Source organism: Taudactylus pleione, unplaced genomic scaffold (assembly GCF_031769625.1).
Source record: "Taudactylus pleione unplaced genomic scaffold, aTauple2 ptg000642l, whole genome shotgun sequence".
NCBI classification, from domain to species: domain Eukaryota; kingdom Metazoa; phylum Chordata; class Amphibia; order Anura; family Myobatrachidae; genus Taudactylus; species Taudactylus pleione.
This window is the reverse complement of record NW_028285044.1, coordinates 6049825-6065736: the sequence shown is the minus strand read 5'-3', so window position 1 is coordinate 6065736 and position 15912 is coordinate 6049825. Positions and strand designations below refer to the sequence as shown.

Below are 15912 nucleotides of genomic sequence, written 5' to 3'. Positions count from 1 at the left end.
GCTGAAATCTGTTTATTTAGCTGTTGTGTGCTGGTAAAAGGTGTGCTCAAAAACCTATTGTCTGTGACTAGTTCATAACACCTATTTTTAGGTGCGTTTTTTAAGTGTTCCATTACTGAATGTATAGTGGTCAGTGCAGATGAAGATTACCATATAGTTAAATATAAAGATGTGTGCAAAAGTAAGGCGATATCTCTTCTAAACCACAGGTGACAGTTTAAAACAAAGATAAATACTTATCTTAAACTGTCTCATATGCTGCTCATTTCGTTGATGTTGTCACTTTTTCACATCAATTCAAGTCGTTCACACAGATATGCAAAAAAACATATTATCCATTGTGTATTACCCTTTAAAATCTCTGAAATGTACACAGTTGCAGAATATCCTAATCCAACTTGCTATTACTAACCATACACAATCCTATGAACATAATTATATGTTCATACAATAAAACATTTTAATCTTGTGAGACCATATAACTGCAAGTTGCATGTGACATTTATAACCACCCTTAGTTATGTAGGTTGCGTATAGTACGCCCATACCAGTGGAGATTCTCAACTTTCAGTATCCCAAAAGGGCATATTTTGAGGATTTTAGAAAATTCATCTATGCATATTTAAGGAAATCCTAAAAATTGTCTCATATGATAGACTGAAGAAGAAAATCCCTGGTGCAAGTGACACCTCATTAAAAAAAAAATATATAAATGCCTTTATTTTTTATTTAAGTTAATGAAATGTGAGGTTTTAATATTCATCCCAATCTTCTCTATAGGTGGCCGCTCCAGGTATCGTACGATTCCCACAAACAATAACCCAAACATGATGTACCAGGAAGAATGTGACAGGAGGATGCGTGGCAAAGATGGTGTCAGACGTGACGGACGGAATAACCGTGATGGTGGTGTTTCTAGTAATGGGTCTGGAAGAGACCAGGGTCGGCAGGGATATGGCTATGCAGGGCAGAATTCAAACTTCCAGCCCAGCCAGTATGGCTACGGGCAGGGCGCATTTACGGCAGGGGCAGCTGGCAGCTATGGTGCTCCAACATATGGGCAAGCACCACAGCCGCTGATGTCCCAGCAGTTCGCCCCGCCTGGTAACTCTTTGTTGAACTACATGAATCAAGCACCAAGTTACCAGTACCCGCCCCCTCCCCCACCTCCCCCTCCACCCTCCCGAAAGTGAATCCATAATTCAGATATTAAATTTTTTTCTTAAGCTGTGTTTGTAAAATACTTTCTTTTTAAACAAAATATTTAGTGCAAGAAATTGAAGTTGAGAGTACATTTTGTTTCTATACCTCATCTTTCTTTTCAGTACTGTTGACATCCAGGATTTTTGGACCAGACTTTCTAGGTTTTTTTTTTTTTTTTAAGTTTTCTAGAGAGGTCTGCAGAATTATTCTCAAGGATCTATCTTTTTAATATTGTCTTACCTTGCCTTCATGTATACCTTCCCACTCATGAGATATTTGGTATTTTTTTTGTACAGAAAAAAAAAATCTTTTTCCAGGTAGGTAAAATCAAATTGTCAGTAGCACAGACATGACACACACACACACACACCCCCCTCCCCTCGCCCCTTTCTTTTTCTTTTTTTATTTGTTGACCAGATCCTTTGGCTGTTTTTAATTTAGTTTTTTCAGTATTCATTGTTCATATGTACATTTACCCATACGAATTGCTCCATCACAATAAATAAGGATACACCATGCCTGGCTTATAGAACTTTTTGCTCAGTATAGAGATACTGCTCACAAATGCAGCTATAGGCAAATTAAGTGAAGGGTTGTGGGATTTGTAAATCTGTTCATTTTTTACTTGTTCCACATGCTGCAGGTTCTGTTGGCTTTTTTACCCCGTTAGAAGTTGCAAATTCTAATATAGTCAACCAGTTGCAATTCCTCTTAAATACTATTATGCCGTCTTGCGTGGAAGCGGATATATGGGGTTTTGCTGTTATGGTTTTTTTTGTTTTCTTATATTCAATTCAACATTGGTACCATGTGGCTTCTATCCTTGTAAATAAAATGTCTGAAATTCATTGTTTGGATTTGTCCTTATTTTGAGAACAATAGCTATTTCGCTCTTGAATGTGACAAACGTTTAAATAAAAAGTAGATGGCTGTTAGAAATTCATGTGTGCAATAGTTTTTTTTTTAATAACCAGTTATCTAGATCCCTTGTCTTGTTTGCTGCATCATGGAAAAAAAAAAAGATTTAAATGGATATTATTCTAAAAAGTCTATTTTGTTTCCAACACCTAGATAAGTTGTAATTTTTTGTTTCTCTTTTATTCGTATTTAAAAAAAAAAAAAAAGTTTACATTTTAAAGCCACACAAGCATTTTACTGCTTCCCATTGTCTTACACCATTAGGATCACTATACCACTGTGGTTCTATGGACTGTTTTATCTAATCTGAACTAAGTATATCTACTGTCTGTGTTCTATGGATTTTTTTTTTTTCTTGTAGCATAATAAAATGAAGTATTTTTGATGACTAAGTACATGCAACTTCACCCTGTATTTGTTTTTAATGCATAGCTTTATCCAATGCCATTCAATACAGAGACTGATATATCACTGGCTAGCCATTGCAGCTATTAATTTTAACCAGTGACATCACCGCAGCAAATGACAATATTTTCTTTTGTTTTGAATTTACCAACTACCGTTTTGCCATCTTTACCTTGGCTCCCACAACACCGTAACAGTTATGTTATAACCTCTTTCAGTGTCACACATGCTCTTGACTCCATGGTTAGGGCCCCTTGCTACCAAAAAATGTGCGACTTGTTGCTATCAGTTTTTATGGATGAATTATGGTCTAGTGTAATACACCTATAATTTGGAGGATTGTAGAAATGTTAAAAGTAATTTATTATGCTGCCAGATATGAAACAGAAGATGACTAAAGTTTCTATATTAGTTAGATAAGGATATGAGATTCTACAGTATTACTGTAATGACAGGGCAGAAAGTATACAACCTTCAGAAAAGAAGTGTAATGAGACCCTCAGGATGCTGGAAGACTTGGTCAAGTGCCTTTCTATATGAATCAAGGTTTGCACATTCAACTTTGAACTAGGATAAAATATACTGGAACTGTGCAAGTTTATATGTGCAGGAATTCTGGACAAAATTTGCATAAGGTTAATTATCATATACCTCAGCCTCCCTTCTTGTTATCCTACCTTGTATCTCTCTAGAACAAATGTGTATGTGTTTTTGTGTGTGTATATTACTGCAGATGAATGCAGTGTGTTACATCAGTACTAGGTCGCAGGTCGACATGATATTCCTCATCTATGACTCCTATAGTGTACACACGCCTGCTACTTGAAGTAGCTCCAGGTTCTTCTTCAGGGTCCATAGGCTTCACAGTGAGACCTTGGGGTGTAGGTTGGATCTGGATCCCGGGCACGGCCGGAGTTGGGTCACTGTTTATGCAGCATCCCCAAAGCTAATTTCTTTTATGATTTGGTAGTTTTATTCTCCACTTCAGAGCGCGCAGCAGCAGACTGTCCATAGGATGTTTGCGCTGCTGCTCCATTGCGATGCCAGTACCGATCTGGGCATCTCGGCAGGACCCCGGGGTCCGTGCTAGCCAGGCTCCGCGGACTTCCCAGACTGCGGCCGGACGTAGGTCAACAAGGTAAAGTGGTGACCCGTGTATTAGCAGTCATTGGGGCGGATGTATGAAGCTCTGGGAAGTGATAAAGCGCAGAGTGATAAACTACCAGCCACTCATCTCCCAACTGTCATGTCACAGGCTGTGTTTGAAAAAATGACAGTTGGGAGCTGATTGGTTGGTCGTTTATCACTCTCCACTTTCACTTCCCAGAGCTTCATACATCTGCCCCATTGTCTCTGGGGACAGACCGGAGGCGCTGAGGTGGACGCAGGCCCCCAATACCCTGCGCTTCCACTAGACCACGAGGGACAGTATCGGCGTGGGAAGCCAGCGGCCCAGGGGTTAATATTCAGCAAGGAGGAGTCGGCGTTCCCTGTTGTAGCTGCTCCTCAGCTCAGTGTGGCTCTCCACTGTGGTCTGGCTTTGCTGAGCTGTTTCCTCCTGTGGCCACGCCCCCTCTGAGGTCTCCAGCGGCCATTTTCTTTGGTGGTTAGTCGCAGATCTCTCAGGCCAGCATGTGGTCCAGTCCCCCTGCATACATCTCTCTTGGGTTGATGTATGCAGCACTATAGCCTTTGGCGATAAATGACGGGCGTTATGCGCCCGTCATCGATGCAGCTATCTACTAGATAGCAGTGCTGATAGTCTGGGCAATGTATGAACGGTCAGTTCGCCTGACCATTTGGCGTGCTGCAGCTGTCGCTATTGACCGCTACAACCTGGTGATGCCCTATCCCCACAGCAGGGTCAGCGCTGTCCCTGCTGCGGGGGCTGCCAGCTCCAGGGCTGCTCACTGGAACTCCCGATACTTGCGAGACCTTGGGCATGCTCAGTGGAGCCGGCCAGGACAGAGACACACCGCATCAGCACTAGGCTGATGTGCTGATCGCCGATGAGATGTTCTTGCATCTCATCGTTGGTGCTTCCTGCACCACCTCGGTAACGAGGCGAAGCAGGAAGCGATATAGCTGCACTTAATGTGCCGCTATAATACATCTCCCCCTGAAGCCGCAAACTTTGTGAAAAACCAATACTTGTGTCATTCTCGAAACTTTTGGCCATGGCTATAGTGCCACGTTGCAGTATACTTTCTGCATTGTATGTGACTTATGCTAGTGCTGCCTGTCTGTGTCAATATCTATATCTTTCCTCTAATACCGGTGTAGTTAAGGTGAGTCTTTTTACTTGCATATATTAAAGTAATATTTGTGAGGTCTAACACATACTGTTGTGTACTGAGCTCTGCCATATTTAGGCAAAGTGCTCCTGCAGCTTACCAAAGTGTCAGACAGGACCAGTGTGTTGCATACTTGGGCAGTGGGCTCCTGCAGCTTATCCAAGTATCAGTCAGGACCAGTGTTCTTTTTCTGACTATTACCTTAACATACAGGTGTATTTGGGGGTTTTCCTGTGCCTCACATTGAACAAAGTATTTGTGAGGTTTTGTCACATAGTCTTTGCACTGTGCCATATTTGGGCTGTGTGCTCCTGCAGCTTCATAAGTCAGGACCAGTATATTGCTCCCTACTAGTATCCTACATACACGGGGTTGCATTATACCCAGTGCCATTTACTCTGCAGCTACAGTATGTCTAGCAAAGGACATACTGTAGCTGTTAAGGACATAGGACATACTGTAGTATTAACAGACATCTGCCCTCATACTGCTATCAGGCAAGTTATGGGCTGCAGGCTTGAGGATTTGATAGATCGATATAGATAGGGGCTATATATAGATAGATATATCTATGTATAATAATCCTGACGTCGGCACTCTCAATCAAATGCAGTTAACAACCGCAGTACCAGTCAAAATAGAGTAATGTAAACAAGGCAGTGGCACTTAGCGGGATCACTCAAATAAAAACCACTTCAAAGCTAATCCTTAAACATGATCGACGTTTCGGGTTTATTTCAACCAGTCTTCAGGATACACCAACAAAGAACATACAAAGTTACTTACCTTAAATAGCCCATAGACGGACCTCCGGATCACCACTGGTTTCAGCAGCATCACTCACCCAACCTCAGCAGACTTCCGGCAGCAGCGTGTATTAAGCTCCGCCCCTGTTAGCAGGGTAACCCGGTGTGCGCCTAGTACACAGACCCCCTGCAACAGAACAAGTGCACAACAGTTCTTAAACAAAAAAAACCCAGCAGCAATAAGTCCTAAGGAACAACAAAATCAACACATGATAAAACATAAGCATGAAATAGCAGTATATACAGTATATGAATGATATACTTACTCCCTACATATTCACAACATATTCGTGTACAGCAGCATGCATATGCAAATATCATAGCATATATATCATATGGATATAAATGGCAACATGGGGGAAAAAAAAATGTTCTTTGTTTATGTATCCTGAAGATGGGTTGAAATAAACCCGAAGCGTCAATCATGTTTAAGGATTGTCTTTTGAAGTGGTTTTTATTTGTCTCTCATCTGGCTGTAATTCCCCGGGGGGGGTTATCATAGCAGGACGTAATGTCCCCTTTGGAGTTGTCACATCATGTTCAGGCGATACAGGTACCTCCTGTACCCCCACCATGGGTAGATGTACTCTGACTAATGCCTTTCAAACCATGTTGCAAGGTGGGAAACCTCTACCCAGTAAATCCTTTAGAGCAGGGGTCTTCAACCTTGGCCCTCCAGCTGCTGTGGAACTACACATCTCAGCATGCACTGCCACCTTTTTTTTTTTTTTTTTTTTAAATATATATAACGGCATGCTAAAACTATGGCAGTGCATGCTGGGATGTGTAGTTCCACAGCAGCTGGAGGGCCAAGGTTGAAGACCCCTGCTTTAGAGTATGAGTCGGTCATAAATTAATATTCCTGCCTTAGTGTAAGCAGTCCGATACATCTTATTAATAGTACATGACACGCCAGCCCCTAAATCCAAGAACCCTCTGTTTAAATGACAAAGTAGCTTCAGCAGAATGCCCTCTATCGGATCATCCAGCTGAAATCATGGCTGCAGCCTGGTAAGAGGTTTCATACTCATGTTACTCCTTTTCCTGTGGCTCATCGTGCAAAATGGGAAATGCGCCACTGCAGTGGATTCGTATGTTACGCTTTTAATCAAAAGCGCTACATTGCCTATTCTTAGTTACTTCCCTGAAGGATCCTACGGATAGGAAAGTAGAAGCTTGCCTGAAATTGATATACTCTTTTTCAGGGACTGTTGCCTGTCCAACCATGGCTATTGCATGGGTGGCTTAAGCTATAGAGGGCTGGCTGACGCACTTGATGACTTTTCCCTTGGATGATTCTAGGGATCAGATGTCTTTTGTTGCTCACATTCAGGGCCGGATTATAGGCGGGGTGGAAGGGGCGGTCGTCCTGGGGTCCCCACATATAGGGGGCCCCCACACTTTGTCCCCAGACTTGTTGCTACTGCCCACATAAAATCGGAGTACAGCATACCACTGTCTCCTCTCTGGCTCTCTTCAGCGGCTCTGCTGTCACCCTACAGCGGCCGCCGAAGAGCTTCACTACTGTCAGAGTCTCGCGAGATGATGACGTCAAATCTCGCAGGACTGACTTAGCATGCAGGATAGACTGAGAACAATCCACGGTGGCTCAACCTCGGCGGGTCGTCCACAGCGTTCCCTCATGGTGCAGCACAACAACAAATTGGTCCCACAACAAATTGGAGGCTCTATATTTATTTTTATATATATCTGCTCTATATACTACTGCTATATATACTATGTGTGCATATGTATATGTAAAAGGGATAGCTGGCACTCCTGTGCAATGAAGAAATACTTGCTTCCGCTGCCTTCCAATTACCTCTCCTTAGCAGGTGAGGATATGTAGATACACAGATGGCGGCACTCACGTCTGATAAACACAATAGCCGTTGTATGTTTATAAGTCATCGTGAGTGCCGCCATCTCTGTGTGTATGTGTGTGTGTGTGTATATAGAGAGAGAGAGAGAGAGCTATATGTGTGTGAAGTTATATATTTACATATTTGCTGTAACCTCATTGTACCACCATGATAAACTATTTCTGTGAAGACTAGTGATTACACCCCTTGTTTTGAATATAAATATATATATATATAACCTCCAAAGGTGTGGCACTCTGACACAGAGGAAGGAAGTACATCTGATGGAGATGCAGTTAAGATGCCAGCGGACGGGATGCCGGACGTCAATATACCGACGCAGGAATCCGGCCGCAGGTCAGAAAGCCAACGCCGCCACCCCGAAGGGATCAAGATACCGATGTCTGCATCCCGATGGTAAGTATGCAGCTTAGGGTTAGCCCAGGGATGGGGGGGAGGTAGGTTTAGGGACCTCCCAGGGTGGGTTAGGTACCACCTGGGGAGAGGTTAGGGTTATTCACCACTGGGGGGAGGTTGGGCTACTTACCGGCCACTGTCGGGATGTTGAACATTGGGATGCCGCTCTCGGTCTTCTAACCACCAGCATCCCAACCGCCGGTCAATCATAAGTACTCCCATCTGATGTACTTCCATCATCTCTGCATCTGTGTCCGAGTGCCGCACCTTTGGAGGTCACGTGAGTTTTCTTTGTGGGGGCACCAGACCAAGTATATTTGAATTGGAGAGGTGTGTGTGTGTATATGTGTATATATATATATATATATATATATATGTTTGTGTGTATAGGGGCCCCCACAAGTTTGTTGCCCAGGGACCTCCACAGACCTTAATCCAGCGCTGCTCACATTCGATATGCAGCTTCCTATTTTGGAAAAGTGACATTAGATGCCAGTCTCCTAACCTCTAGAGTCTCGGCCATGGCTGTGTTTGCCCACTGTACCATGTAGCTACGCTCATGGAAGGCTAATGTGGTTACCAAGAAAGGCCTAGAAGGGTTACCCTACAATGGAGAGATCTTGTTGGGCACAGACCTTGACAAGATTGTAACTACTTCTACTAGGCCTAGGAAAGCCTAATGGTCAGTCCTTTCCTAGGCAGTCTGCTTCCACTAGAGCTGCCAAATCCAGGACCGAGTGGACCTGGACCACCAGACGCACTGCTTCAAAGCCTGAGGATAAACACTCAGCCTGACGGAACAGGCCTCCCAATGGGATATCCCAGAGTGGGAGGCCGACTACGTCAGTTTGCCCAGTACTGGTGTCAAAACACCACAGATATTTTGGTAAGAGAAATGGTCTCAGGTGGGTATGCCCCCTCATTTCGCAGATGGTCTTCCCACTGTTTTTTCTACACAGGCCCTCATTCAGACCTGAACAAGGCCTTACAAATCCAGAAAGTCATGCAGTCCTTGCTACAAGCAGGGGTAATAGTGCCAGTTCCACTATCTCAGTGAGGGACTGGTTATTATTATTATTCTACTCTTTCTGGTTCAGAAGCCGGATGGGTCAAAGTTCAGGATGGTAACCCTACGCTCCGTCATCCTAACTATGGCGCCTGGGGACTTTATAGTATCTCTGGATATTCAGGATGCGTACCTACTGGTACCTATAGTGCCCTCACAGTGATATCTCTGGTTTGCTATACTACGGAAATTGCTCTGCCCTTTGGACTTTCCACAGCTCCACGGTTGTTTACCAAAATGATGGCTGTCAGGGTGGCCCACCTGTGTGGTCAGGATGTCCAACTGTTTCCATATCTGGACGATGCTCTGCTCCTAGCAGGATCCCCAGAAGTGCTTCACCGCCGTCTGTAGTTAGCCATTGCTTTCCTGCACAAGCGTGTATGGTTAATCAACTGAAAAATGTCCTCCCTGAAACCCTCACAGAGAATGATTCATCTGGGAGCCCGGCTGGATTCTCCAGATCAGAGAATCTTTCAGACATCTGACAAGATCTCCACACTTCAACTACGTGCGCAGATGTCTCCACAGTTGCCGAGTGTCGATCCCCTCAGCAATGCAGGTTCTGTGATCCACGGTGTCCTTCTTTGACTTGGTGGAATATGCTCACCTTCGGATCAAAGCTCAGACGATGGTGCTCCCAAGAGGTGCACTGTCTCTATCTTGGTGACTACAAACATCTCATCTATCCTAGGGTTGCCCCTTTTGGTTCCCGGACTGGGTAATCCTAACATCAGATGCCAGTCTCCCGGGTTGGGAAGCAGTGACCGTTCCCCGCTCCTTTCAGGACTGTTGGACATTGGTCGACTCAACCCTGCCAATCAGCATATTGGAACTTTGAGCTGTCTACAGGGTCCTCAACCTGGTCCAGCACATGCTTCACGGAAAACCTGTACAGGTTCAGTCTGACATTGCCACAAAAGTGGCTTACATCGACCATCAAGAAGGCACTCGAAGTCTGGCAGCAATGACAGAAGTGTCACACATTCTGACATGGGCTGAGGGTCACCTCCCAGGCCATCTCTGCAGTGTTCCTTCCGGGAGTTCTCAATTGGGAAGCAGACTTCCTCAGCCATCACGACGTGCATCCCGGGGAATTGTCGCTTCTCCAAGAGGTGTTTCAACTCCTAGTGCACAGATTGGACCTCATGGCCTTCTGACAATCACAAACTGCTAGTGTACGGGTCCAGAACAAGAGATGCCAAGGCATCCTTGGTAGACTGACAAGTAGAGTGGACCTTCCAGTTTGCATACCTTTTCCCTCCAGTCCCCCTTCTTCCCCGAGTTCTTTGGAAGTTCAAACAAGACTGATGCACTGTCCTGCTGGTGACTCCAGCTTGGCCCAGACGTCACTGGTACTCAGATCTTCGGAGTCTCTCCATCGACATTACGTTCCTGTTGTCTCAACGTCCGAACCTGTTGTCTCAAGGTCCTTTACCCGGATCTGGGTCGTCTGTCTTTGACGGCGTGGCTCTTGAGATATTCCTCCTGAGGTCAAAAGGATTCTCTAGCTTTTAGTCAACATTGTGCTCAGAGCGTGTAAGCCAGCCTCTTCTCAGATCTACCACAGAATACATATTTCCAATGGCGTCATACCAGAAGCTACGATCCTCAAGTGTTTAGGATTTCCCGAGTCCTGGCCTTCCTTCAAGCTGGATTGGTCCTTGGACTTAGCCTTGCTTTACTGAAAGTGCATGTCTCAGCTCTATCCATTTGATTCCAGCGTAGACTTGCTCCATAACCAGATGTCCACACCTTCCTCCAGGGCATCCTCCGGATTCCACCTACCTTTGTCCCTCCAGTGACTCCGTGGGATTTGTCAATAGTTCTTCGTGCCCTCCAGGGTCCTCCATTTGAACCCCTGGATTCTGTAGAACTCAAATGGTTCACAGCGAAGACTCTCTTCTGGCTATTGCATCTGCCAGCAGGGTGTCAGAATTGGGCACGCTCTCCTGTCGTCCCCCCTTTCTGATATTTCACCAGGACAGGGCTGTGCTTCGCATTCGCCCTGAGTTTTTTTCCTAAGGTGGTTTCTCATTTCCATGTAAACAAGAAATTATATTACTGGCCTTTCAATCACCAGACCTCTCGGCTGGTGGGGCCTCGTTGGATGTAGTCCGCGCTCTCAGGATTTCTGTGGACCGTACCAGTTCCCTTCGGAAATCGGACTCCTTGTTGGTGATCTATGGAATTAACAAAAAGGGATAGCCAGCCAATAAACAAACATTGGTCAGATGGCTTCGTATGACTATCTCAGAGGCTTACACACAGGCAGACATGCCTTTTCCGGCTTCTGTTACTGCTCATTCTACTCGGTGTGTGGGCAGCTCGCCGTTGCACCTCGGCTGTTCAGCTTTCTAAGGCGGCCATGTGGTCTTCCATTTAGACCTTACTAAGGTTCTTTGCATTTGATACCTTAGCCTCTCAGGATGCTTCCTTTGGGTGCCGGATTCTCCTCTCAGCACAGGAGCGTCCCCACCCTAAAAAGGACTGGTTTGGGACATCCCCAAGATCTCCCTGTGGAGCCTATGGACCCTGAAGAAGAAAATGAGTTATGGAAAAAACTTACCTTTTGTTAACACTCTTTCGTCGAAGTCCATAGGGTCCACAGGGCACCCGCCCTGACGCACCTGGCTTCATATGGGCTATATTTCTGGTCACCGGTTTCCCGTCTCCTCTGTGAGAGTGTTTCTTGTATGTACCAGTCTTCCTTCTCTCTTATCCTTCTTCGGCTATTGGTTACTTACCAACTTAGGTGCGCCTGGCTCGAGTGGGGTATAGGAAGGATGGACCAGTGCATCCTCGCAGCAAAAGCTTTAACTGCGTGGTGCCTTGCATCCAGGTCCAACCTACACCCCAAGGTCTCCCTTTGGACCCTATGGACCTCAAAGAAAGATAACAAAGGTAAGTTCTTACCATAGCTTTTTATTGTCCTGCTCAGTTGCAATAAGACTGTCTCTCCCATGTATTTAGGTTTTTGCTCCAATGTAATTTGCTTGCCTATTAAGTTAGGATGTTCTGTCTATTCTTTATTGTTGAATTCTGAAAATGTTATCAACATTTCCAGGGAACTTTGTTACAGCCCAGTTAGGCTCTGGAGATTAGAAGATTTGCAAATAATGTTGGTCACCTCCATTGATGTGACTGTACTGTGAAAGAAGAAATAGTTGTTCATAATCTAGAAGTACAGAAGGATCACAACTTCACTCAAGGTTTGTACCATTGCCCACACCATGGACCCGCACTGACGTGCTGTTACCAACTCTTGCTGTTTTCAGATCTCTGAACAAGTGGAAGAACAGCGCCAGGAAAGACTACATTATTCAGTTCCTCCAATTCTTTCTCAAGAATTTTGCGTTTAGCACTGCTGGGTGCAGTGGTAATTCAAATAAATGCCTCTGTCTGTACTGTAATCCACGCATTCTCTTGCAAAATCGAGCCATTTATTTATTAAGTTATTTTTATATCGCAGGCAACGTCCAAAGAGAATAGTCATTCACATCAGTCCCTGACCCAGCCAGTGGAGTCTATATTCCCTACCACATGTACACACAATATGGAGCTTCAGGCAGCTGGAGTCTTTGGGCAGTTGCGGGGCATGCTGTTGAGCAGTTTTCCCTGATGGATCTCATCAAGTGACTACTACATTTGGATTTCTCTTCATTAATCATCACACTGTGGTCCTCTTTAGCCGAGCTAAATAAGCAGAATAATATTTTGTCATTGGAATTTCTGATTGCTGATATACTAAAAGTTTTTAATCATGAAATATTTCTATATATATGTATATGCTTGTATAAATTTTATGTGTTCTCCGATTGTGGCAGGGGTGTGGGCCGCATATTATATATATGTGAGCCTACACTCTGGGGCTGCAGAAAATGTTTATTCGGGCCGCATGTTTGCCATGCCTGCTCTACACCACTGATTTTCAACCTTTTCCAACTCAAGGCACACTACACAAGATTTTAAAATTGCCAAGGCATACCGTCCAGTGATGCGGCCTGCGTGACCTATGACCGATATGATAATGTACAATATTATGTTGTTCTGATGGTGATCTGATATATAAAACACAAGAAAGAAGGAGTCTAGATAGATGTTTTTATATCATCGTAACTTGGACAGTAAACCTATGTTTGTAATTTAGAATCAAATCTACAAGTATGCTAAATAAAATAGCTGGTCAGTTGCAATTTATAGTAATTCTACAAAATATTAAATTTAATTTAGAAAAAAAAATCACATTACATAAAAAAAGCATATGTAAGGAGAAACAGAGGATGAAATTAGCACACAAAAGTGCCAGCCATGTACTGTACAACACAATAAGTTGGTGGTACAGTATTGGTCTCTTCATGAGCCCTATGTGTTGCGCATGCAACTTTCCCAGCATTTTAGATCTCACGTTCAAGTTTACAGGCCTCTGCCATATAACCAGAGAATAAATAAAAGCACATTTTCTAAAATGATAAAGCCAGACCTACACTACGACCCTGGACAGCACTAGGTGACCTGGGAGGAAGGGAGGTAAGAGAACCTCATGCATGTCACAGAAACCAGGGAACAAATTTCCAGTTACCGAGCGGCAGTAACGCTAGGTTCCCTGGGGTTACAGTGCCCCTCAGCCAGCACTGCCCCAACCGCAGGTAACAAGATGCAGTGGCCACACCTTGTACACTCTCGGTCAGCTGGTGCACCTATGTCGTCCTCTGAGTGGGTCATCTTGCTGGGTCTGCCATACACAGAGGGTCCCTGCATCCTGCGCTGCTGTTGCGCGACGTCTCAGGTAACGGCCCAGGTGCGTCAGCCTTCCAGAAGCGATGAGCCCAGTGCTGCCTGGGGCCGCACAGTACTTGTGAAGGTGGCCGCAAGCCTGCAGCTCTGAGCTGACCTCGCGTGGCACACTTGACAACTGCTTGCGGCAAGCTAGTTGAAAAATGCTGCTTTACACGAACTAGGCTACTCCCCTCAGTAGTTGTCAGTGGTGACCTTCTGCAAGGCTAAGTACCGATTGCTTGTGTCTTGTTTTTTTTTTTTAGTAACTTAGTGACACTGATTATTTCTTGTGCCATATGTAATTTTAGTGTTGTTTCTCCTGCTGTACATTACATTAGGAATTGGTAGACACAGGCCATCAAGGCTCATAGCATCGCTACTGCATTCCTTCCGTGGGACACGTTTGCCTCTACCTCCCCAGGGCGGCTTCCATAACCCACCACTCACCCCGATGGCTGTCGTGTCGCCAAGACCCGGCCGGTCGACCCAAGAGAATGCAATGGACAGGTGGTTTTGGGGATGCTATGCGCTGTCATTCGGGGCCTGGTAGAATGCAGCCATCCAGAGACGCCCTGTCTACCCTGATGAAGCCAGCAGACCCAGTCAGTCGGTTTCAGACTTAGGGAAGCTGGGGGCGCACAGCAGGGTGATGAAATCAGAGCGGCTACTGCACCATGTTCCTCGATAAAGAAAACCATAACTCCGACTTCTGGTGGTGCAGTTCTGGAAAATGAGAAGCTGGAGTCTTCTGCCATTCACGAGGTAGAAGTTCTCATTGCTGCAGTATGACACTCGGGATTGCTTGGTTGTGGATTCCAAAGCAGAGGCTGTGGGCCAGTTCAATCAGTGCAAGAAGGTCCTTATTTTTTTTTTCAGATCTATCGTATCTCATCTGTGAGGCGCCGGATCAGACATTCTCTATACCATGAAACTTTGCTTACCTTTATTCTCTTTGACTAGGATCAAGTGTAGTATCTGTTTTTATCAGTTTAATTTTTGATACGCCCCCTATCTGGGGGCCATATGTCTGCTGGATCATGTGTCCAAGTGGGTATGGCCTCCCAAGGCTGATGCGGCAGTTGTGAATTTAGCTACCCTTGTGACTGTTCCTGTTCAGGTTTTGTGTCCGGTGGATTAATGATTGGAGATTGTCTCAAGCCCATTTTTATAGGCTCTGGGGTCGTTCTCCAACTATTACTGGCCATGGCATGAGTGGCTCGAGCTATGGAGACGGGCTGACAAACTCATCGCGGGGCATCAGAGTGATTTGTCCAGGTACTAGACTTGGCAGAACGGCTTTGCAGTACAGCTGCATATGTGTGTCAGGCCATGCAAGAGGGTACTCCGGTGGCTTCCGGGGTTTCAGCTATGGCCATGTCAGCTTCAAGAACCCTTTGGCTTTGCACTTGGGGGAGGGGGGCAGATTTGTATTTAAACCATTCCTTGGAATCTCTTCTGTTTGGTAGGGTCGTTCTGTTTGGACCGGACCTGGATACTATGTTTGCCTAGGCTACCAGGGGGAATGCAGTGTTCTGCCAGTGGCTGTTTGCCAGTTTTTTGCTCCTCTTTTCGTAGTGGAGCATCCTCTGCAGATCATTCTGCCAAAGGCTGCTTCTTCACCAGCAGAGGTTTGGCTCTTGGGGGCCAAATGTCTGCTGCCAACCGGTGCTTGGGGTCCAAGGTTCCGGAGACTCCTAGCATCTGACTGGCCTCTCTCCACCTGGTCTGGTCACCTCATGGACAGTGGCTGCTCCAGTTCAGAGACCATTGTGTGTGGTCGTCTTCTGACACCTGGATGCTGGGCATTTCTCCAGGAGTTACATCATTGACCTCAGGGGTTCATTGCCACTACTCTTCCTTAGGACGCAGAGAAGCGGGTGGCATGGGCCCAGGCTTTCCAGTCTCTTCTATTGAAGGGCATCATTGCTCCAGTTCCACCGCTGGAACAGCAATGAGTGTTTTTTACTCCAACTTGTTACTTGTTTGGAAGCCGAAAATCAGGTCCAGTATGGCGAGCTAACTGCACCAGGACAGTGTCACGATCATACCTTATTTTGTCACTCTCCTTGTGAAGGGCGATTCAGTTTCACACCTACAGAAACACCTGGAGTGCTTGGTTCAGGTACAGTACTTAAGGGTCATGGCTGGATTCTCAATTTAGAGTA

At 45.3% G+C, this 15912-nt stretch overlaps 1 protein-coding gene and 1 pseudogene across 1 annotated transcript in view; both read left to right on the top strand.

Annotated features, from left to right (window-relative positions):
• DDX17 (DEAD-box helicase 17) overlaps nucleotides 1-2051 on the top strand; it is a 50325-nt gene extending 48274 nt beyond the window's left edge. The window contains exon 13 of the mRNA XM_088455113.1: nucleotides 781-2051. Coding sequence (XP_088311239.1) covers nucleotides 781-1193 — 413 coding nt within the window. The 3' untranslated portion in view covers nucleotides 1194-2051. The remainder of the gene's footprint in view (nucleotides 1-780) is intronic.
• Nucleotides 2052-14684: 12633 nt separating this feature from the next.
• Nucleotides 14685-14847, top strand: LOC148479037 (U2 spliceosomal RNA; annotated as a pseudogene).
• The last annotated feature ends 1065 nt before the right edge of the window (nucleotides 14848-15912 follow it).